The sequence below is a fragment of the Python bivittatus genome, unplaced genomic scaffold, assembly GCF_059951505.1.
Source record: "Python bivittatus isolate LINGU-HERP-01145 unplaced genomic scaffold, Pbiv_v1 ctg000020_np1212, whole genome shotgun sequence".
Classification (NCBI taxonomy): Eukaryota; Metazoa; Chordata; class Lepidosauria; order Squamata; family Pythonidae; genus Python; species Python bivittatus.
Genome location: NW_028277030.1, coordinates 58148769 through 58171325, shown reverse-complemented (window position 1 = coordinate 58171325; position 22557 = coordinate 58148769). Strand labels below are relative to the sequence as shown.

At 37.5% G+C, this 22557-nt stretch overlaps 1 protein-coding gene across 1 annotated transcript in view; it reads left to right on the top strand.

Moving 5' to 3' along the window:
• The first annotated feature begins 8289 nt into the window (after window positions 1-8289).
• Window positions 8290-22557, top strand: part of PDSS2 (decaprenyl diphosphate synthase subunit 2) — an 85635-nt gene continuing 71367 nt past the window's right edge. The window contains exons 1-2 of the mRNA XM_088139009.1: window positions 8290-8956; window positions 20580-20714. Of these exons, the coding sequence (XP_087995135.1) occupies window positions 8664-8956; window positions 20580-20714 (428 nt within the window). The 5' untranslated portion in view covers window positions 8290-8663. The remainder of the gene's footprint in view (window positions 8957-20579; window positions 20715-22557) is intronic.

Genomic DNA, 22557 nt, shown 5'->3' with positions numbered 1-22557 from the left:
TGTTCCCTGTGACCAGCAGCAGCCAGAATTAATCTGTGGATAGCCACACAGCTGGAATAAAGAAGGCAAAATGGTGCCCCCCCACCCCCCCAGTACAGGTAGTCCTTGTTTAGCAACCACAATTGGGACTGGCAACTCGGTTGTTAAGCGAAGTGGTCACTAAGTGAAACCGCAACTGTATTTATGATCTTACTTCAGCTTTCCTTTGCTTTACAGGCCTGTGAATGCAAAGGATTGGTTGCAAAGTTACTTTTTCGTCACCGGCGTAACTACAAACAGTCATTGTATGAGGCAGTTGCTGTACAAGAACTACTTGTAATTTAAAAAAAAAAACTCCTTGTTGGCAGAAGCAGCAGAGAATCTGTACTGCAATCAGTAGGGATAAAACCAGCAACAAACAGCTGGCAAAACTTGGTTCTCCTTCCCGGTTTAAAGTTACTTTTTGTGCAGCACAGCACTAACACTGCATAGAGCACTAAACTGAGTGCTAGTCCTGAATTTTAAGCCCAGGTTTAGCTCTCCTTAAGCCATGTTTAAAAAACTAAACTAGTGCTCTTTCAAAGGAACGTCTAATTCAGATTTATAAGGAGCAGCATAAGATCTGATAAGTGTTTTGGAAAGCACTGGTCAAGCATTACATAAGCAGATACCTCTATGTAAACTAGATACAGTGGTACCTCGGGTCACAAACGCTTCTGTTCACAACCAATTTGGGTCACGAACAGCTCTGTTTGCAAAATTTTGCCTCCGTTCGCGAACGCCAGATCAGGTGACGAACCGGATCCGCAGCCATTTTCCCTCCCGTGACACGTGGTCGTGGCTTCCTGTAGGGAGGGGGACTCTCCCTCCAAGCAATAACCGCCTCCCCACCCGCCTTCCTGTCCTCCACGCCAGAAGTCGCGTCGAGCAAGGTTAGCGTTCTCTCTCTTTGTGCTATTCTTTGTGTCATATTTTTGTGGTTTAAAAAAAAAATATATATATGGTTCAGAACGGATTAACCGTAATTACATTGAACCTTATGGGGAAATTTGATTCGGGACGCAACCAAAATTGGTTGGCGACCAAATTCGGAGGGGTCAGAACGGATTAACCGTATTTACATTGAACCTTACGGGAAAATTTGATTCAGAAATGTGGGTCGCAACCAGAATTGCGGAACCAATTAAGTTCGTGAACCGAGGTACCACTGTATCCAGTCTCTCCTGCAACCCACACCAAAATGGTCACGGAAGGGAATTGCCTGTGACTAGAGAGGAGAGGGCCTTCAGCCTCTTTAAAGCAGCCAATGAGAGCTACATTTATAACAGTGCTAGATTAAAAGCAATGCAACACTTGTGTCAGAAGAAGAGGAAATACACTACTTTAAAACTGGAAATATGATTTTAACTGTGGGCTGGGGTGAGACAAAGGCAATGTCATATGAACATGGAAGCAAAAAGAAGTTATTGGGATATGTTTGTGCCAGAGTTAGGGGAATGTGAGGATGAGCCCACTGCCTGTAATCCTACAAATATCTCTAAGTACAGGTATTAGCACTTTTTAAAAGTCTGATCTCTAAGTTGTATTTGATAAAAATGTGGCTTAACAAATTGAGTGTTCATTTTGATCCCTGCAATTCTTATCTAGTGCCATGCCAGCTATATTCCTATAGCCAGACCCCTCGGTACTTTATTCAATGCATGGTTACCTTCTTACCCAGAGACTTTTAAAACCATTTATTCCTTTGAAAAACTATCCATTGATTCTAACCTGATTTCATCCCTGATACAGCTCAGTTCACAAGCTTCTTAACTGCACAATAGAAAGTATGTAATAAAGACGGTTCGGTGCATAAGTAATTAACTTTGAGACAATGGCTGTAACAATTAAATAAGGGTCAGTACTAAGATCTAGAGCTAACTGTAATGGTTATTGGTCACTTGCATATCTATTTAGCCAAAACATTCTAGTTCATAAAAGATTTAGTTCTAAGCACAAGTTTTTAGAGAGCAGTTTTGATGCAATAAACCTTTCCACCCCTCCATCAGCAATTGAGAAGCAAATTATTTTTGTGTTCTATATTTTCTGGCACAAGTAATTGTAATAGGAAATAAGCAACAGACACAGGTTAAGTATTTGTCTTATTCTACTGTACAGGCTACGTGTGCTGAGAGACAAATATAAGATTTTCTTTTTACTGTGTTATTATTTAAACATATTTCAACCTCCTACATAGACTTTCCGTTTAAAGTTTTAGCATAAATCACCTTGCTACAGTTGGTAAATTTTAAGTTCTAAATGAAATAAAACTCTGCAATAAGTGTAATGTTACCTCATTTTATTTATTAGAAATCTCTATATTCCCCAGCATATTTTCCTTTCTCAGTCAAGCTTCCCTGTATCTGTGTAGATGCCATCATTTTATTTATTGTGCTTTTATAATGCCTAAAAATAGAATATGACACTGTTTCCTCAGTACAGTATTTCATTTTGTGCTTTATTTGGCAAACTCTCGTTTCCTTCTCTTACTCTTTTGCTTTCTTAAGATATTTAGAATTAATATTCTGGTCCATGTGCCAAAGATGGGCCAGCTAACCAATTTTTCTGTTATGTAAATTGAATGAACTCCTCTCCATGCTTGTTTGCTTGGGTATATGTAAAATAAACACGTTAACCTGTTTGAATGTCAACACTTAGTTTTTCCTACATAAAGGAATGTAGGTATAGTCACTGAGCTAATTCTATTTCCCACTGAGAGTCTTGTGAGTTAATAATCTGGTGAATTTGCCTATGTTAGAAGGTCTTTATTAAACATATAATTCACAATCTGTGCTGGCTTCAGTATAAATCTGGAGATCATATGTGGTATCATTGTGTGGGACTTCTTAGGAATAGGAGAAGAAACCTAACATTACTGCATATTTAAGTCCTTTAATAAAGATGTCATGAAGTAACAGCTTCAACCATTAATCAGCAGAAGTGTGACCACACACCTCATTGCAGTCTCTATGCTCTACTTTACAATTTGTATCCTACAAAACAATTAATTACCCTTCCTTTAATGGGTCTGCTGTACACATTAGCTGGGTTTACAACATGCTGTCTGGGAATTCTAATAGTCTGGAGGGTGTTCAGGTGGGGAAATGATATTACTTTGGACATCCTAGTCTTTAACCCAGGTTTCTGTGTCCAGGAACTCCTCCAATGGAGTTCAACTGCTATTCCCATAATTCTCAGTCACTATGGTCTGTGGTCATGCTGATAGGGAAATGTAGGAGTTATAGAAGGAAGGATCTGCTGCTAATCCCTAGCATAATTATTTAAAAGATTCTTGTAAAATCATAAGAAATCTGTTAAACCCTGAAATGTTATAGAGAATGAATGAAGCCTGGCAATTGCTTTGCTCTTGAAAGCAGTTGCATTACTCTTGAAGACTGATTTTCCCCACTATGAGGCTATACTTTGAAAGACTATATCAATCAGTGGACCTAACTAGAAAATATTACTGTATTATGATATACATACATCTTTTAACCATGAATTGTGTTGAGTATATATTTTCTATGACTGTAATATTTAACATCTGAGCAATATAATTATCTGCTAGATTAAACTTTGCAGTATTTCAGGGTTTGCTCAAAGGGGACAAAATAAAAAAACATAAGGTGAATAAATGTAGCACTTGGTACTGATGACAAACACCCTTATTGGGCAGCACAGAAGTACATTAAATTAATAAATAAATTAGAGCTTACTTATTTTCAATCCACACTTGAAAAGTGTCCATGCTAAAAAAAACAACCCAACATTCACCATCTGTCATGAACATCAGTCCAAAACTTAACTGGGGTGTGTCCTTCTGCACAGCACTGCTCAGTATGGTTAGCAATGTGACAATACATAGTGCCATGGAAACTTAGAAGCCCTTTGGATGGGATCACAACAGTTCTCTAGAGTGTCCTGCAATATATCAACAGAATATTCTCAGAGTCAATCAATGTGCATCTTAAAAAACAAAGCCAACCACGTTCAGTTGTAGAACACAGAACTGATATGAAGCTTGCCATCAGAAAAGGACTGGGTTTACACACCAAGCTAAACTATATTTTGTTTAATGTTGGTTTGTTGAAGAAATAACTGAGGCCCCATTACACAATAAAACAAATCACATCATGGCTTAGTACCATAATGGATTTAATCTATTTAATATGGAGCAACATTCGACACAATCACAATCAGATGTGATAGCTGATTTTCAGACTCCTCTCTGTTTAGGTTAGCATTTGGGACTGACCTTCGTATAATTAATTTTCCATGGATTGACATTTCCCCATGAGCACCAAGTGTTGGATGGTCATGATCGCTGTGATAATAGGACGAGGTAAAACAAAATTCTTCACTGTATCTGTGAAATATATATAAACATAATATAAGCATTCAGTCCTATATCCATCTATGGAGCTTACTGGAAATGAAAATTATTAGAGCTATGCACATTTAAAAAATGATTAGGAAGAAGTCATTTGGACCTTGTACAAACACAGCACCTTTCTACTATTCATTAAAGCAGACCTTCTTTTAGGCTTCTACACCAGCCTGAAAAAAATGTGGCTTCTTAAAGGAGTTGACTCATTGAGTAGCTGCATCTTTTTTTCCCCCCAGGCTCATGCAGAAGCCAGGAAAAATAAAAACAAAACACCAGCTGCTTCAATGAATAGCAGAAAAGTGCTGTGCTTAACTTCCCAATCATTTTTGAAGCATGCCCAGCCACAGAATGAAATCGTTAAGGCTGAATGTCTTTAATTCAACTCCTAAAGCAGCCACAAACTTTTACCCCCCAGGTTTGCATGTATGCCCGAAAAAGACACATACACTGCATCCACAATTATTAGGCAAGTTGTATTTTTGAGGATGAATTTCATTACTGAACAACTACAGTGCTCTTGGTCAATCCAAAATGTTAATAAACCTCAAACCTGAATATTTAAGAAAGTAAAAGTGAGGTTTTGGCTTTCTTAGGAGCATATCTATGTGTGCAGAGTTATTGGGCAACTATTAGTGTGCAGAATTATTATGCAACTAACTGAAAAATGAAAATTCCCCCATCTCACTTGTTTATTTTCATCTGCTAAGTGAGAATAAACAAACAACTCAAAATTTACAAATAAACATTTCTGACATTTCAAACAAAAAATCAGTGACCAATATAGCCACCCTTCTTTGCAATAACAGTCATAAGCCTTCCATTCATGGAGTCTGTCAGTTTCTTGATCTGTTGACGATCAACTTTTTGTGCAGCAGCAACCACAGCCTCCCGGACACTGTTCAGAGAGGTGTACTGTTTTCCTTCACCATAAATCTCCCATTTGAGAAGGGCCCACAAGTTCTCAATAGGGTTTAGGTCAGGTGAGGAAGGGGGCCATGTCATTATTCTTTCATCTTTGAGGCCTTTACTGGCTAGCCACACAGTGGAGTACTTCGATGCATGCGATGGAGCATTGTCCTGCATAAACATCATGGTCTTCTTGAAAGATGCAGACTTTTTCCTGTACCACTGCTTGAAGAAAGTGTCTTCTAAAAACTGGCAGTAGGTTTGGGAGTTGATTTTGAGTCCATCTTCAACCCGAAAAGGTCCAACTAGCTCATCTGTAATAATACCAGCCCATACCAGTACCTCACCTCCACCTGGCTGGCGTCTGAGTCAAGGTGGAGCTCTGTGCCTGTTACTGATCCAGCCACGGGCCCATCCATCTGGTCTGTCAAGAGTCACTCTCATCTCATCAGTCCATAAAACCTTTGAAAAATCTGTCTTCAGATATTTCTTGGCCCAGTCTTGCCATTTCAACTTATGTGTCTCGTTCAGTGGTGGTCGAGTTTCAGCCTTCCTTACCTTGGCCATGTCTCTGAGCACTGAACACCTTGTACTTCTGGGCACTCCAGGTAGGTTGCAGTTCTGGAATATGACAGCACTGAAGGATAATGGGTTTCTGGTAGCTTCATCTTTATTCTTCTCAAATCTTTGACAGTTAATTTGCGTCTTTTTTTCTCAACACGTTTCTTGAAACCCTCTTGACTATTTGCAACAAAACATTTGATGGTTCTGTGGTCACGCCCCAATATCTTAGCAATGTCAAGAGTGCTGCGTCCCTCTGAAAGACTTTTTACAATTTCTGACTTTTCAGAGTCAGTTAAATCTCTTTTTTGGCCCATTTTGCCTGAGGAAAAGAATCTACCTAATAATTATGCACACCTTGATATAGGGTGTTGATCTCCTTAGGCCACACCCTCCCTCATTACACAAATACACACCACCTGATATGCTTATATCCAATAAGCATTCAGGTTTCTACAGCTTGGAGGTGGAAATATGCATAAACATGATATGGTCAAAATACTCACTTGCCTAGTAATTGTGCACACAGTGTAGGCTTTACAGCAAAGTGTTGGAATGTTTTCAAGGTCCAAAATGTTTCTTCCAGCTCATTTCTGAAGCAAGGTCCATCCTAATAACCATGTTGTCAGTGAAGAAAATTGTAACTAAGCAGATCTAATATTAAATTTGACCCAAAAGTGTATTAGACATTCTTGTTTCAATGTTGCTATTCTGTTATTTTAGGGTTTAACTTAATAAAGAATTCAAATAGCTTCCTTTAATAATCTGCAGATCAATAACAAAGGCAGCCATCATGTGTATGTTTCTATGTTTAATATGCAGATATTTCATTGTAGATGAAGATAAGTTCTTTCCATTCCATTAAAATAAATCAGTTTGGAGCATTTGTTAGAAGTTACAGCAATGATTCCCCATGGTAAGTCATTGGCCATAATAGCACTCCAAACATATTTGTCTCTAAACTAAATCTTCTGCTTTATTTTTCAAAATCATCTTGGAGAGGCTTAAAAAAAGAAAAGTGAAACTTAGGAAAGGTTTCTATTTTATTTTTCTTGCTTGAGCTTAATATTAAAGAAAATCCAAATAACTTCAAAATGACATCTGATTTGCTCAAATTTTGAGGCTACCAGCCAAGAAGAAAGAATTGGAATGACTAGCAGAATCTCCTATAAAACTCAAGTATATGTACTATAAGTGAGTCACATCCTTTTCTCTGTATAGTTTTATTCCTGGGACTGTTACATATTTTTATAAACAACACTTCTTAACAGGGCATTATTCTCCATTATATCAGCAAAGTACCTTGGTAGAAATAAGCCCCGGTTGTGTGCCACTGCCAATTGCTTAACAAACATATCCAGCTGTGTTTGCATAACACATTTAACTATGATGTACTTAATTAACAAATTTTCAGGATCATGTGACACATATAACCATAAATTAACTATACAGAGTGGGTTCCTATGACATGCTATGCTAAAATAATGGATGGCTAGTTTATGGTTTAGTATTCATGCAAACCCAGCCCAGCAGCTACCTTATTCTTTAACAATAGGGCCAGCTCCAGGAAAGCCTACAATCCTATGGTCACTTACGAGGAACTAAGGCTATTTGAACTTAAAGGATCTTATACATAAGTAATGCACATTATTAATGTAATAATAATATGGGTATGCTATAACATTTTTTAAAAAAAACTTTCCATCATTAACAATAACTCTTAATTTTGAGCTGGAAAATGTGTTGCTCATGAGAAAATTTGTAATTTTATCTTTATTCTAAGTGCAATTGATTTCACTAACATTTACTGAAATGTAACCACTCAGAGTCTCTGGGAGTCAGGTGGCATACAATTTAATTAATAATAGTAACGTGCTTCACGAGCATAATTCTACGTATGCTTCCGTAGAGACGTGTTTCACTAAACAAAGAAAGATTTACTTTGGTATAAACGTGTACATAACTGTAATATTCAAAATTAAGATCCTGGAACGAGGGCTATTTTCTTTAACCACAAGTTATTTAGCGGGTCAATGAAACTAAAATCCCAGCTAACTGGATGGGTTCAAAAATGCCCGCGATCTGACGATGGTTCCTCATTGCATTCCTCTTATGTGACGTTCGTACAGAAGAAGAGGTGGCAGTTCTTAGTAGAAGTCAATGAATGAGATTAACTTCAGAATTCCAACTCTACAACCGGATTGGAGATCGCACTTTAGGAATCACGAATGTTATGCTCCGCTTTACGGCCAGCCTTGAGGACCAGACCTAAGGCAATTTGGTACTCGGAGCACACTGCTTACGAACTACACCAACTACTCGGTTTCCTCCAGAGATTACTGTACTCCCTGGCAATACTGTAACGTAAAGAAACGGTGCAAAAGTGCAACTTCCTCGATTCCCTCTCTGTCATTTTGCGACACTTAAAATGGCTGCCTCCGTGAGGTTAGCGTGCCGTTTCAGTGCCGGGACGGCTACTTAGAGTTTCCACCCGCCGACTTCAAGGAGTTTATGAAGCGGTAGTAGCCCTAACTAGTCTGCTCTGTGGTAGACGGAGAAGATTCCAAGAAGGAGCGGGGCGGAACGTGAGGCACGCATAAATATGAGAGGTAGAGTGGAGAAAAGCAGGAGCTAGTAGGAGGTTGGAGTAGGACTTGATACTCTGAAGGTGTAGGCAGAGGGCGGATGATCAAAACTGTAGCGGGTCCTGCTTGTGCATTGTACAGGTACAATTTGGAGACAGCCAGGTAGCAGCAAGGGCCGCATTGGTGACTTTGGCTTCTTGGAAGTGATGATGCGCCCCGTGTTGCTGTCGCCTTGTGCTAAAAGTTGCTCCCGGATACTTGCCCGCTTCTGGGCCGAAGGAGGGGGAAAGCCCGGGCGGCGGCAACGCCTCTTCTTTGCCTCTCCGTCGCCTTCTTCGGCTTCCCATTGGAGCAAAGTGGTTTCGGAGGCCGAGAAGATTGTGGGCTACCCGACCTCTTTCATGAGCCTCCGGTGCCTCCTGAGCGACGAGCTGAGCAACATCGCCATGCAGGTGCGCAAATTGGTGGGAACCAAGCACCCATTGCTTGATACGGCCAGGTAAGCCTTCATCCGGCCCTTGTTGGCCAGTACTTTTCTGGTAAGCTGTTGAAGTCTTGTCAGCCCTTCTGATTAAATCCAAGTGCTCATATTCCCCCCTCCCCCCTCCCCCCTCCGACTTCTATTAACACTTCAACTATTAACACTGCCTTGCCATAATTAGAACTCTTCTGATGTCACGAAGCTCCTTGTATTTCTTTTGCTGAATGTATGGTATTTCCTTGTTTAGAGTCTGAGTATTGTTCTACATGTGTTGTCTGAGTAAACACTGGCTGCCTGAAGTCTTTTTAAACTAGAATTGCCTAGAATTAATTCTAGAGCAGGTGCTATGTTGCTTCTGAATTTCATGCATGTTTTAAAGTAGTGAGCTTTAAGGTATGCTAAATTCTGAATAATGTTACAGTCTGGTGTAGAGACCCATAGGGAATTAGTTTCCTCAGGATATCTCTGCTAGAGATTTTTTTTGGTATACATATGAACTGATTTTTGTATGCTAGATATTATCAGTATGATTTGAATAATTTTGTTGCTGCTGTTATTGTGGAGTTGCAAAAATAAAAAAAATGTTCACTTGTAAAGAAGTGGTGAGGAGAGTAGGCACCATATGCTTTTTTGACCATTGGAACTGCACTGTGATAACATACTGTTAGTTTGTATGCAGTATATTACTCGCTTTGACTCATCTTTTCTACCTTTCTGTTTATTCCTTTGTGTGATAGATGGGTTCATGTTTTCCTTTTATTTACAATGGATTTCTAAAATGTTGAGATACAATTAAGTGTTTGGGACAACTATTTTCCAAAGATCTGTATGATATGAGCTACATAATAAAGGAATTAATGTATGATATAATGAATCAGTAACAAATATAGGAATTAAGTACAATGGTTTCTGAAGGATGGGGGAAAATACCATTCCATTCCCAAGTTGAGGCAGGTAAAAACATTTTATAAGGCTATTTTGAAATTATTAGTGTGCCAAACATATTTTGACTTTTTATAGACTTCAGTGGCACTTCTAAACACTCGCATTAATTTCTCAGGAAGAATCATGAGATGGTATCCAAAGTGCTTCACTTCAGTGAACTCCTAGTACATTCTAAGGAACTTGATTCAAGTTTGAAGATATATCACTGAAAAGTAAAAGTATTTGGTGATGCTCAGTAATTTCTTAATGTGACAGTTTTGAAAAAATGTTTTATTTCATTCACTATAATTGATTAAAAGATAGCTGATGACCCAGTGAATTTTTCTTTCTATTCCTTAGCTTATCTCTCCTTTTGTCAATTAAAATAGGTACATACATAAGCACCACAGAATTCATGGTTGGTCATTTCTTTTTTCTTCCATTGTATTATCTTATGTGGAGGAGTGTAAATAGAGTTCTTAGCCAGTAATGATTAAGGTCTAGCCATACAGATAATTTCAGGTTCTAATAAAGTAAAACAAAATAGCTGATAAAATTAAGAAAATATAAGCAGGTATTGGAGGGTGCTAATAGTAAGGTGTTTGCTCCTCCCCCAATGGATACATATAGGAATGTTGATTTATATTCTGACTTGATTGTGTTTTCTTCATTGTTTTGCAGTTCTCCCATGTTCCTTGGCAGGAGATGTTAGATGATCTAGTATGGTTTTACATACCTCTACCTCTTAATTGTGGATTATGTTTCAGTGATTGATACAATTGACTAGGGTCCTTAAAGTTCTTCATAAAATAACTAGTTTTCATTTTATAAACACAATTATTGATGCCTTACACTTTCTTTAAAATTTAAAATGTAAGGTGTATAAGATAATTAGTTTGAACTGCCTTCAATTCTTTAAATGTTTCTTCTAAATATCTGTTTACTATTATCAGATTTATTTGGACATATAAGTTAATCAAATTCAGAGCAGAATTATTATTCATTTGTCTTTAAAAGTTAGCTCCAAATTTTCTATGGTGAATAGTGGCTGTGTTGGATTATTGTAATTATTATGATATACATATTTGGTATTTAGTCCTACTGTGGATGTTTTAACCCTTTTACCTTGTTTTTGTTTGCTATCATTATTGTAAATGGCCAAGAGTCTGGTGTTTGTGGCAGGTGTAAATACTGTTAACTAGCAGGAGGTGTGAGAAAAGTGCCAAGATGGAACTGGCCAATGTTGATGGACTACTCAAGCCTTGTTGGAAGATATAAAAATGTATAGGATTTCTTCTGGAACTCAAATGTAGCCTGGCCAACTAGAATTGGGTAGGTATGCATGGACATACAATTTTTAGTTCAGGCTATAAAAAAAATTGTGGTTCTTTTTATCTAGTGATTCAGACACATAAAAATAGCAAGTAGTCTGGGAGGTACTTTCTGACCCTGAATATAGCACTTTCAGTATATGCCTGTATCTCACCAGGTGGCTTCTCCTGATCCCTTTTGTTGCTGAGCAAAAGTCTATCTCACCTTGGGTGGTTCTTGTATGCTTATTTGCTGAAATCCCACACAGCAATCTCAGAGTTCTATATACTGTATTTTTCCGACTATAAGACAATACTTTTTTCTAAAATCCTTACACTAAGAATTGAAGGGTGTCTTATGCAAGGAAGTAAGCCAAGGAGAGAACCACGCGGTTGCAAAACTGCCCATACTTTGTCTCTGCAAACAGGCTTCCTCCTATTGCTTCCTCCAATCATGAGCCTCCAATTACGAGTGAAACTGCCCATACTGTCTCTGCAAACAGACTTCTTCCAATCACAAGCCTGATGTAACTGACATCAGCTGACGCTGAACAAACCAATTGGAGGAAGTCTGTTTGCAGAGACAAGCTATCGGCAGTTTCACTTGTGATTGAATGCAATCAGTTATGCAAAAGAGCATGGAAATAGAGCTGCAGAGAGACGGTTTGGACCTCCTCCCACCAAGTGTATCAGGTAAATGTTACCTAATTACTAAATAAAAATGTGTTCTGCACTATCTTTAAAATATTGATTTCTTAATTTTGGGTTGGAAAAGTGGGGGTTGTCTTATTGATGAAAAAATAAGGTAGGTGCTCTGTAGCATTGGCCCTCTTTCATTCCCTGTCTATGACTGTCTTCCAAAACAGAAGAGGCAGGGAACAGAAGATTTGTAACTCAGCCTATCAAGATGCTTGGGATGGACTATAGTGGGTTTGTTTATACGACTGCTATTCAAAGAATACAGCAACTATTATATTAACATACAACAGCGTATTTTTTTACCATCCCAATTTATGTTTAGGATTGAAGAGCCACCAGAGAGAATATTTATGTATGTTGTAAAATGCATCTGAAATCCATGTCAAGAATATGTTCAACTGATGCCATAACTCACTTGTCCTAAAGTTTTGTCTACATTCTGAGCATTATTTAGTTGGATTTCACTTGTTATTTTAATGCACAAGTATATTTTGCTTTGTGTGGTGATTGTGAATGAAATATTATTTTATACATTGACACTATAGTAATATTCATAGTTCCTAACTTTCTGAGTCTTGCAACAGAATTGTTTCAGAAAATGGTTTTCTGGGGTCACAACATATCATTTGGTAACCATATTGATATAGCCATTGGCTGGGCCAACTCAGATTTAATTTGATAGTTAGATGGTTAAACCTAGAGAATTCCAGATCTCTAAACTTGGTTCTTAAGCTAGACAAACATTCTTATATGTTGTCTAATTTTGCCTTGCATTTCATTCCTATCCTAGAGATTTTTCAGATTTAACAAAGTTGATTGAAATTTTGCAGTTGTTTTCTTATGATAGCTATGTAGGGAGTTTCAGGCATATAGTCTTTATAGGGCTTTAAATGACCAACACTTTGCCAGTAGCTTTCAGGCCTAATTCAACCAGTACAGCAACTTTAGTGTAGGTGCTATTTTACACTGGTGGGTTGTCCTATTAGTAATCTCACCACCACACTTTGTACCAGCTGTAGCTTCTGGGGTATCTCCAAAGGCATACCTACATAAAATGTGCTGCATTGGGTGGTGATCAAGGCATGAATATGGGCAGGGCATCCTAGTCCATGTAGAGTGACACACCAGAAAAAGCCTCTTGTTAAAAAGCAAGTGCATAGAGGATTGCCAAGAAAATCTCTCAGCCCAATTCTCAGAGTTTTTATGGGGGGGAAAGGCCACAACCACCTAGCAAGTGTCTGTGGCAGAGGATGTACTTGCAGCTAGTTTTCTGTGGTTCAGGTCCAACATCTTAACCATTCTATCACATATTTGGGCATTATGAAAATAATTTATCTAGGATAATTCAAGTATGATTTTTTTTTAACTTGGGAAAATTTGTAATGCATTTCTTTGAGGATAATGTATCTGAGGCAACGTGTGCTGGCAGTTATTTCACATATTTTCTGCTTGTGATCCCGTTCTCTGCCATCCCTTCTATCTCTTCATCATTTTCTTTGTCTGATTGGAATATAAAGGGTTATAGGACTCTTCCAAAAGTCAATAAAGGGCAGGCCATATGTGAATATCTCCATGGAGAAGGTCTTTTATTTAATAGTTCTCAACAGGAGAGTATGGATCAGGCCTCCGGTGCCAATCTTGGGTGTTAGTATTCATTAATTTAGTCTGTTTGCAAAAGAATCATGTTTTTTTATTTGCTTTGTTGTGTAATATTGTTCATCTATTTTATTATTTTAATGTGTTATAACTTTATAACGTTTGTATAGCTGCCCATCTTAAAACCAACTCTGGGCATCTTACATCCAATGAAATAATATATACCATCATAAAAGAATGATAAAACTGAAAACCAGTTACAGGTAGTCCTCAATTTATGACCATTCATTCAGCAACCGTTTGAAGTTATGATGGTGCTGAAAAGAGACGTGATTGTGATCTGGGTGCTTGGCAACCCATCCACACTTATGACTAGTTACCACGAGCCCCATGATCACATGATTTCCATTTGCAACCTACCATGCTGCTTCCCCAAAAAGTCAAAAGGGAAGCCAGAAGGGAAGATTGCAAGTCACTGGAATAAGTCTCCCCCACCTGCACACCCTCCCCCAGCCCCTCTGTCCTCACTCTGCACTGGCCACTCACACACCTCTGTACATCCGACCCATGCTGCGCCCCAACCTAACCCCACTTACCTTCTCCAACTTGCACGGTGCCTTTTGCGCAGCCTCCCTGACCTGCACCACACCCCCACACATCCTCCCCAACCCATGCCACAAACCCTCCCCGATCTGCATGGTACCTCCTGCACACCCTCCCCAACTTGCACAGTGCCTCTCTCACACCCTTGCCTACCCTCCCTGACCCACACCACACCCCCATGCACCCTTCGCTCCCTCCCCCACCTGACAGCAGCCACTTACCTGATTGCGGGCCTTGGACTTGCAACTTTCTGCTGGCTTCCCCACTGACTTTGGTTGTGGGAAGCTGGCAGGAAGTTGCATTGCCTAATGACTGTGGGATTCAGTTAATGACAGCAACCAGGACTGTGGGGATTGTCGGTAAGCAATGCGGTCGCTTAGCGATGGAAATTCCAGTCCCAACTGCTGTCATAAGTCAAGGACTACCTATATACAGTGGTACCTCTAGTTACGAACTTAATCCGTTCTGTGACTCTGGTTGCAACTCGAGTTGGTCTCAAGTCGAGGTAAAGTTTCCCATAAGGTTCAATGTAAATATGGTTAATCCGTTCCGCCCTCCGAATTTGGTCGCGCCACGAGGCAAATTTCCCCATAAGGTTCAATGTAAATACGGCTAAACAGTTCTGAAACATATGCATTTTATTTTTAAACCTCAAAAACCTTCCAAGCGCCACAAAAACCTTCCAAACACCACAAAACACACTACAAGTCTCACCGAATGTCTCCTTGCTACCGCGATCTCGCCCACAGGAAGCTGCGACCGCGTGGCAGCAGGGAAAATGGCTGTGAATATGGTTCGTAAGTAGAGGCGGAGTTCGCATGTCGAGGTAAATTTTTGGGGCCAGAGCTGGTCGTATCTTGAAAAATTCGTAAGAAGGGGCGTTCGTAACTAGAGGTACCACTATATTGCTACTTCACTGATTGCTGTGAAGCTGTCTTGGGAAGATGAGATGAAGTTTTGCTAAATAATGCAAATAATTTCTTGACAAATACAGTTGCTGTTGCAAGCAAAGGCAGAAAATAATAGTTTCATATCAGATCTAGAATCTGAAATGGTTTGAGTTTGTAGTTTTGGTAGATGAGCAGACTGTGATTGTGCACAATTTAGTTTCATGTTCACATGTAAATGTTTTCTTTAACATTTTCTTTAGGAGAATGCAGCCTTCAAGGAAAGGGTAGGGAGGGAAAAGAAGTGGTAATGCAATTTTGAGGCTCATTGCATTGTTCACATAATAGGAAATCTGGGTTTGATATTAAGTCTGAAAGGGACTAATCTATCACTTCTCATTTCAGAACTTTAAGTGCTCCATACAGGTTTTTATAGCTCTTCTGACAAATATTCGCTCCTTTCTCTTAAAATACTGTATTGTGAAATGTGGATGTCGGAAGTAATTTAACAAAGGATAGTTAATTAACAAAAGATACATAGGAAACAAAATGTATATTGAGAGAATAAAATTTTAATAACATTTGACTACAATAGTAGGTTCTGTGGCTAGTATACCTGGATTGTTAAATAATTAAAGTATACAGTACTATAATACTGAAGTTTTTATTGACATGCTGGCAAAGAAACACAGGCATTCTTTTTGCCATCTGTTTATAATGCTATATAAAGAAAATGATGCTGGTTGCTGTGGAAACGAACATTTCCAAAACCACAAGTTGCTTAAATGTTTCACCTTTTGAAATCTTGAGCTCTCTCAGGAATGAACACATCCATGGGAAACATATCAGAATTTTTCAAGTTACTTTTCCACAAATTATTAACTATAAAGGGTTCAGTATATACATTTTGTAAAAAATGAAAACTTTGTTCACAGTTAATAGATTGCTTAATATTGTGGAAACAGTGATACTTTAATTACTAAAACTGTCATCTGCTTTTGTATATAACAATATTATATGGATGACGGGATTGTGCAACAGACTGAGAGTATAATAATGTAGGTTTTAAAAATTGAAATGGTGTATAGGTGCTTCTTCTGGACCTGTTTATCTTATTTCTTGTCTTTGGGCTCCTTCAATAAGCATCATGTTTGTGCTCCTAATTGTTTTATTTTCCCCTGCCAACCCAGTTTATAATACAAGAGGGGGAAATGGTTGAAAATGTTATTTAATTTTTGGAAACTATCAGGTGAAACTCAAGTGTAGTAAAGTCTCACCATTTGGTATTTCTTAGTGAGATGTCTTAAGTGACAGAAGTATTAATTGAGTAATTTCTAGAGCCACCACTGAAAACTTCTGAAAGACACAACTGCTTTAACAGAGCAAAAAGAGATACTTTATGTGTGCTAATGCAAATTGTGGAGCATCTCTTTCAAATGCTTTGCACAGCTCTAATATCTAGTAGGGCGGTCTAGAGATCCAGGTTCAGAAGGTGAAATGTGGTTTGGGGTGTATGTGGGTATACACATGGCACCTATTGGAAACCTTCAAGTAGCTGCATCTTTTACTAGGCTCATGCAGCTTCCCTCCACAGCTTATGTACAATCATTGGAAAAACATGTTTGGGGTAAGGGGCTCCTGACAGTTGTGGTATGTGCATTTATATATGGTCCAAATAATCTCAATTCAACCATGGTTTTCTCAGTCTTCTCTTTCCTTTCAATCTATTTGCTCTTCCATCATATATTTGTTTTGCAACTTCTAGTTTATTCTTTCTACATAACCAACTTATATCAGTGTACTTCTTTCACACTGTTCACTCACTTTTGTGTTCAGTCCACAGGCATTCAGCATCCATTCTTTATTTTGGAGAGGGGAATAACTTTATTAATTTTTTAAACAAGAAAGATAAAAACTAACAAGAAGTAATATTTAAGATAAAAGAAAGAAAACATTCATTCATTATTGATCCTTTCTTTTCATGTTTTTTCTATACACTTCAGTACTTTATTCCCGTGTTCAATTTTTTTATGTCTCTTGACTCTCAACTCCCACTTATATCTGACAAAGAGGGTAGAAGTATACTCTTATATAGAGCCATTTTCACATTTTTCAATATTCATTCTTTACAACAGACCATGTACTTACTGAGTATCATTCTACCAGCATTTGCGTGTCTTAAAACTTCATTTTTAATGCATGTTCTACTAAGGTACATACATTTATTTATCTCCTCTAATTTTTTTTGAGATGCATACTGTCTCACCCATTGGGGGGAGATGGGTGGCATACAAATTTAATAAATAAACAAATAAATAAATAAATAAATAAATACTGTATATAACTTGCAATTATTCACTTTATTTGCTTGTCACATGGAGCAAAAATTTAATATGTCCTGTAAATGCTGCCATCAAAGCTACATTGTATTTTTGCAATTTGGGCATGAATTGCTCATTGTTTCAATTTCTTCCCTGAATTCTTCTAAAAATTTTAAAAAGTATAAGTGTTTAATCTTGTACTATTATAAACAAAGAATGTACATTGCCATTTTGTCTACATTGTTTTGTCTGATGAGGTATAGGTACGATTGCTAAAATGTAATTGTTGAATGGTCATTATAAAAATCATCCTCCAAATCCTAAATGTTTGTTCCTCTTTTTGCCAAAAATATTTCAATGAATAGAAACCACTGAAATTATGGGTTTATGTCTTATCTCTACTGAGAAGTGAAATAGCTGAGCGTTGGAAGTTGAAGTATGCAGAGCTTTCATAGGAATACTTATGTTTGGTTGATTTATTCTTTTAAACAGATGGACAGTAGTAGGAGGTGTAATTCTTTCAGCATAAAAAATTATTATCCAGTGTTACTGCTTGTGTGGGTGGTGCGAGTCTTTGTATCAGCACACTTGAATAGTGTGCTTGTTTCTGAGCTAGGCTTCCCTCTACATAGCTAGTCAAGAACATTAAAAGAGTTCTGCATTTACATCTATCAATTTGTTAATTTTTAAAACTTGTTTTTGTCACAAGAATAGCATTGAGAATAATTGTGTTCTCCCTCCTATTGTTTCATTGCTCTGTAAGCCTGGAATTGCAGTGGATGGTTGCACTGGTCTAATTCTATTTAGCTTGAAGGTATAGTGTTTAATAATAATAAGGTGGACAAACTGGAACAAGCTACGTTATAATCTTAAGAGTTTATATTTACACTTGTAATATTTTGTCCAGGATTTTAAAAAGGAATCTGACTCTGACGTTAAGGGGTGTGTGTGTGTGTGTGTGTGTGTGTGTGTGCCCAGTTCCACTTGTGCTGCTTCCAGCTGCTTTTTCCCCTAGAGGAACCTGTCTTCTGCTACATACCCATCAAGAATAATTGCACCATCTGGAAGACATTTATGTACCTGTGACTTGGGTAGAATATCTCTAGGGACATGGATTCAGGTAGAATGTGAATATGACCCCTGAAGCCATTTCAGGTGATTGCCGTAGCTTCTGGTTACTAAAGGAGGATTACCTTAGGGTTTATTTGTTTCAAATCTCATGCAATTTACTTTAGTGAAGACTGAGTCCATGTCTCTAATATAAGTCTATTCATAACTGGATGGATAGAAAAAAAAGTTTAATTCTTAGCTCACAATTTGGAAAGGAAAAATAAATAATCTTAGGGAACACTGGATGGTACAGATCATATGAATGGATGCTATATGAATTTGTGCCTATGTTCTTGCTTAATAGCGTCCGCTATTTCCCTGTATAGAGTTGCTATGAATTAGCAGCTGTTTTTCTCATTAGAATGAAGTATTTCACAGGTTGGTGCTTCTTCACTGTCTCTATATTCTATTTTTACGTATTTTCTGTCATATGGTAATAGACTTCATTTACATTTTCATTCAACCTCAGTGAAGATGGATGTGTAGACGGAACTTTTCTTCTAACTTTAGAATTTTGAGCATCTAGTTTGAATACTGATTTCATTTAAATCAGTTAAACAACTTGCAAAATACCTTCAGGGTTAACTGCTTAACCATACAATCTCTTATGCTATAGTATATTAATTTTATTTGCATTTGTACACCCTTCTCTATACATGCTTTTTGAAATGAACCTTCCCCTTGAATATGCGTCTAATACAGAAACTGTTGCTCTAGAAATTTTACAACAGTGAGAAATACTACATACAAATACAATGAGTCAAATATCAAATATATCTTATGAAGTTCTAATAAACAGAATCCAATGTGAGAAATACATATTGGTTTTCCAGAACCACATTGTGTACAGTTTTCTTCTTTCAATTTAAAAACAACCAAGTTTGCAGCATCTGGCTACTGCTTAACATTATGAAAAATAAAAGATTTCCAAAGTTCATGTAGTGTTCTTAGCAACAATCAAAATGATTTGTCATTGCCTTCTTCTGGGAGTTTTGTGTGTTTGATTTTCCAATCTAGCCTATAGCCCTGAGACTCCCTGATGGTCTCCCATTCAAGTACTAACCAGGTCTGACCCTGATTAGCTTTTTGGAGATCTAGGTTATGCTACTTTTATTGTACTGTGGCAGCATCATAGTGAACAGTAATATTTTCTGTAGTTCACAGAAAGGAGTTGGTTTTGCATAGCTCCTTCAGAGTTCAACCCCAAATGCTTAGTACTGTCTGAATGCATACTTTCCAGGAAGTCCCAGTATTAATGGTATGCATGTGATTATTAATGGCTAGAAATTTAAAATGTGGAGGGCAATGTTGAAGCAATCCCAAAATAAAACCAGTCTAGATAGGCTCCCGCCATCCCCACCAGCCCCTTGTTGAACTAGGAAAAGGATGTATAACCATTTGGAATTTTGAGAGCATATTATCTGTGGTGGATATGGCCAGTCACAAAATACCAATTTATCAGAAGACACACTGGTAAGCTTGCTCCCCATCATCCACTTTAATATTTCAGGTTGTTCTCTACCCTCTCAGCTTGCCTTATTCCTTTTTTCAGGGAGATATATATATATACGTCCAATAAAGCACTGAGATTCAGTCTTGTGTCATTTTGACTTTGTACAAATGCCTCTGGAGTGTATGGAGGGACAAGAAGCATTCTTGGAAGTAACAATTCAGCTTGAGGCTGGTACTTAGCTTTGTGCACACCAATTTTCAATTTAGTTTAATTTTTAAAGATTCTTTTAATTAAAAAAAAGTAGGACATGGAATAAACACTGTTGCCCAGGTTTTAAAGCTCTGAACTACGAAATGCTCAGCTAGAATAGTCAGTAGACACAATAATTGAGAATTCTGTGACTAGTGGTCCTGGCAAACTGAAGGGCGTCAGGATGGGAACATTGATGTATAAGCACAACTTTGGGTTTGATCTGGTTGAGAAAGTGGTCTGAATCATGGTTTAAAATATCTTTACATGATCAGAAATAACCATTGTTGAGCATATTCAAAATAATCTGCTCAGTATTTAAATGGTTATTCAAATTGGATTTATAACTCATCGAAGTCCACCTTTCGGAATATTATATGTACAATGAGTGCTTGTTGTTGTATGAAGCTAACACATTTGATCAAAAATAAATTTAGGAGAATTCTGTGTATTGTTTAGACTTATTTTATTCTTTTTCCTCTTTGCTAGGGGCTTTGTGTCTGATAGCAGAAACAATTTGCAGATGAGAGGCCTGGTGATTTTACTTGTGTCTAAGGCTGCTGGCCCCAACTTATCAACAGAAAGCTCCATTCAGAATGACATTGTCAGTGGGATATATTCCAGGCAAGTATTTGGATAATCTAAAAGAACATATAAGTTGTCATCTTTATGTTAATATATATTTACTTTAAATAATATGTATGGTAAATTTTTGTGACTTCACTTAAAAAAAACATTAAAATAATTTATGGGGAAAAACATTGCCTTCCATCAATTCAATATCTGATCTTAATGTACAGCATAAGATTAGGCAGTGTTCTGTTTTAAATACAATATTTCTATAGCATGGCAAAATTATTCTCAGTGTTTATTTAATTTATATATTGTTTGCACTCTGTATCCCACACTTTTTAAAAAAAATATAGTTGCATGGAGAAATATGTCTTCACACAACTATTCCAGGGTTGCAGGAAATATTTTTTAAAATTTATTATTACTTGTTTATCTCCCCTTATCCTACCCCGTATCCTACCCCTACCCCAACAACCTTGTGAAATAGATTGGGCTAATAAGTTCCTTGGTCAAGTGGGGACTTAGCAGGATGTTAGCCACTACAGTACTCTTGCAATATCTTAATTACTGTACAGTTATGCAGTTACTTAATGTGGATATTTGGTTATATGTGGCTAGCTATGAATACTTCCTTTAAAAGTCAGTGCTGATACATGGAAACAAAATGCCTTCCTTATATGCCCCGAAACTAGACAAACCTGTTCTATTTCATGTTTACCATGAAGCCTATTCTTTACATTCTCATTAGCCTGAAAGTTGTTTTACTGTACATTATGGAAAGCAACAGAAAGCTTAGCTGCTAAAAATGTCCATCACTTCCATCATTCTTTTGAAATGGAAGTTAAATTCAAGCAACAATATACTTTTGCTTTTCATTTTTCTTACTTCTCTCATAGAAGAGGGGAGAAGTATATCAGGAAAAGGACTGAACTTCCCCATAATCTGAAGAAAATACCTTCATGTAAATGTTTGCTTGTCTAAAAATTGGTATATTTTTATCAGATTACTTTTGCTCTAAATACTCCTGATTATAAATTCCTGATTATTCTAGCAGAAATGGTGTGTGGATTATTGGTTAGTCATTGGAAGTTTAAAGTTGACTACCTTTTCAAAATCCATGAGCTGTCTCTAATATCCTTTATTACTAAGAATTACCAAAGTAATGAGTATGAAATCTCATGTGGTTGTTTTCAGTGATTAGTAAGCTAGGGGTCATCATTCAGGGCAGTCACACATTACTTTCCCCTGATTTTTGTTAATGAAAGCAGCAATAGGAAGATGCTATCTTAATAAAAGAGAGCATGGGAGAAGGAAAGAAACTTTTACTCATGGTTGGTGTGAGTCTTCCGGGCTGTGTGGCCGTGTTCTGGAAGTTTTGTTTCCTAACGTTTCGCCAGCACCTGTGACCGGCATCTTCAGAGTACAGGAGCACAGACAGGAGCAGTTCTCCTGCACTCAAATACATCAAATTTTTACTCATTTTTTCAATTCAAAATGTATTGCCCATTGCCTTTCTTTTAGAACAAAAATAAAATTGTAGAAAGATGTTAGCTTTATTTTTATGCTTTTCATTCAGTTTGTGATATTTTCAGTTTAAAAATAAAGCTGAAAGACAACTGCTACCAAAAGATCTTAACAAGCCTAGATGATCTGACTTGGTATTTCATGCTTGAATCTCATGTTTCTCAATATGGAAAGAAAAGTGAGCAGTGTTTCATGTTGTGTATGTATGAGTACCATATTTTAACCCTATCTAGTAAAGGTTCTTGGCAGTCTGAAATTAATTTCAGAAATAAATATCTGTAATGGTTCTCATGAAGTCTTCCCAACCACAGGTCTTATCAGTGCATATGTCTTGTGGAACATTTAATGTATAAATAATATATGCACCTTA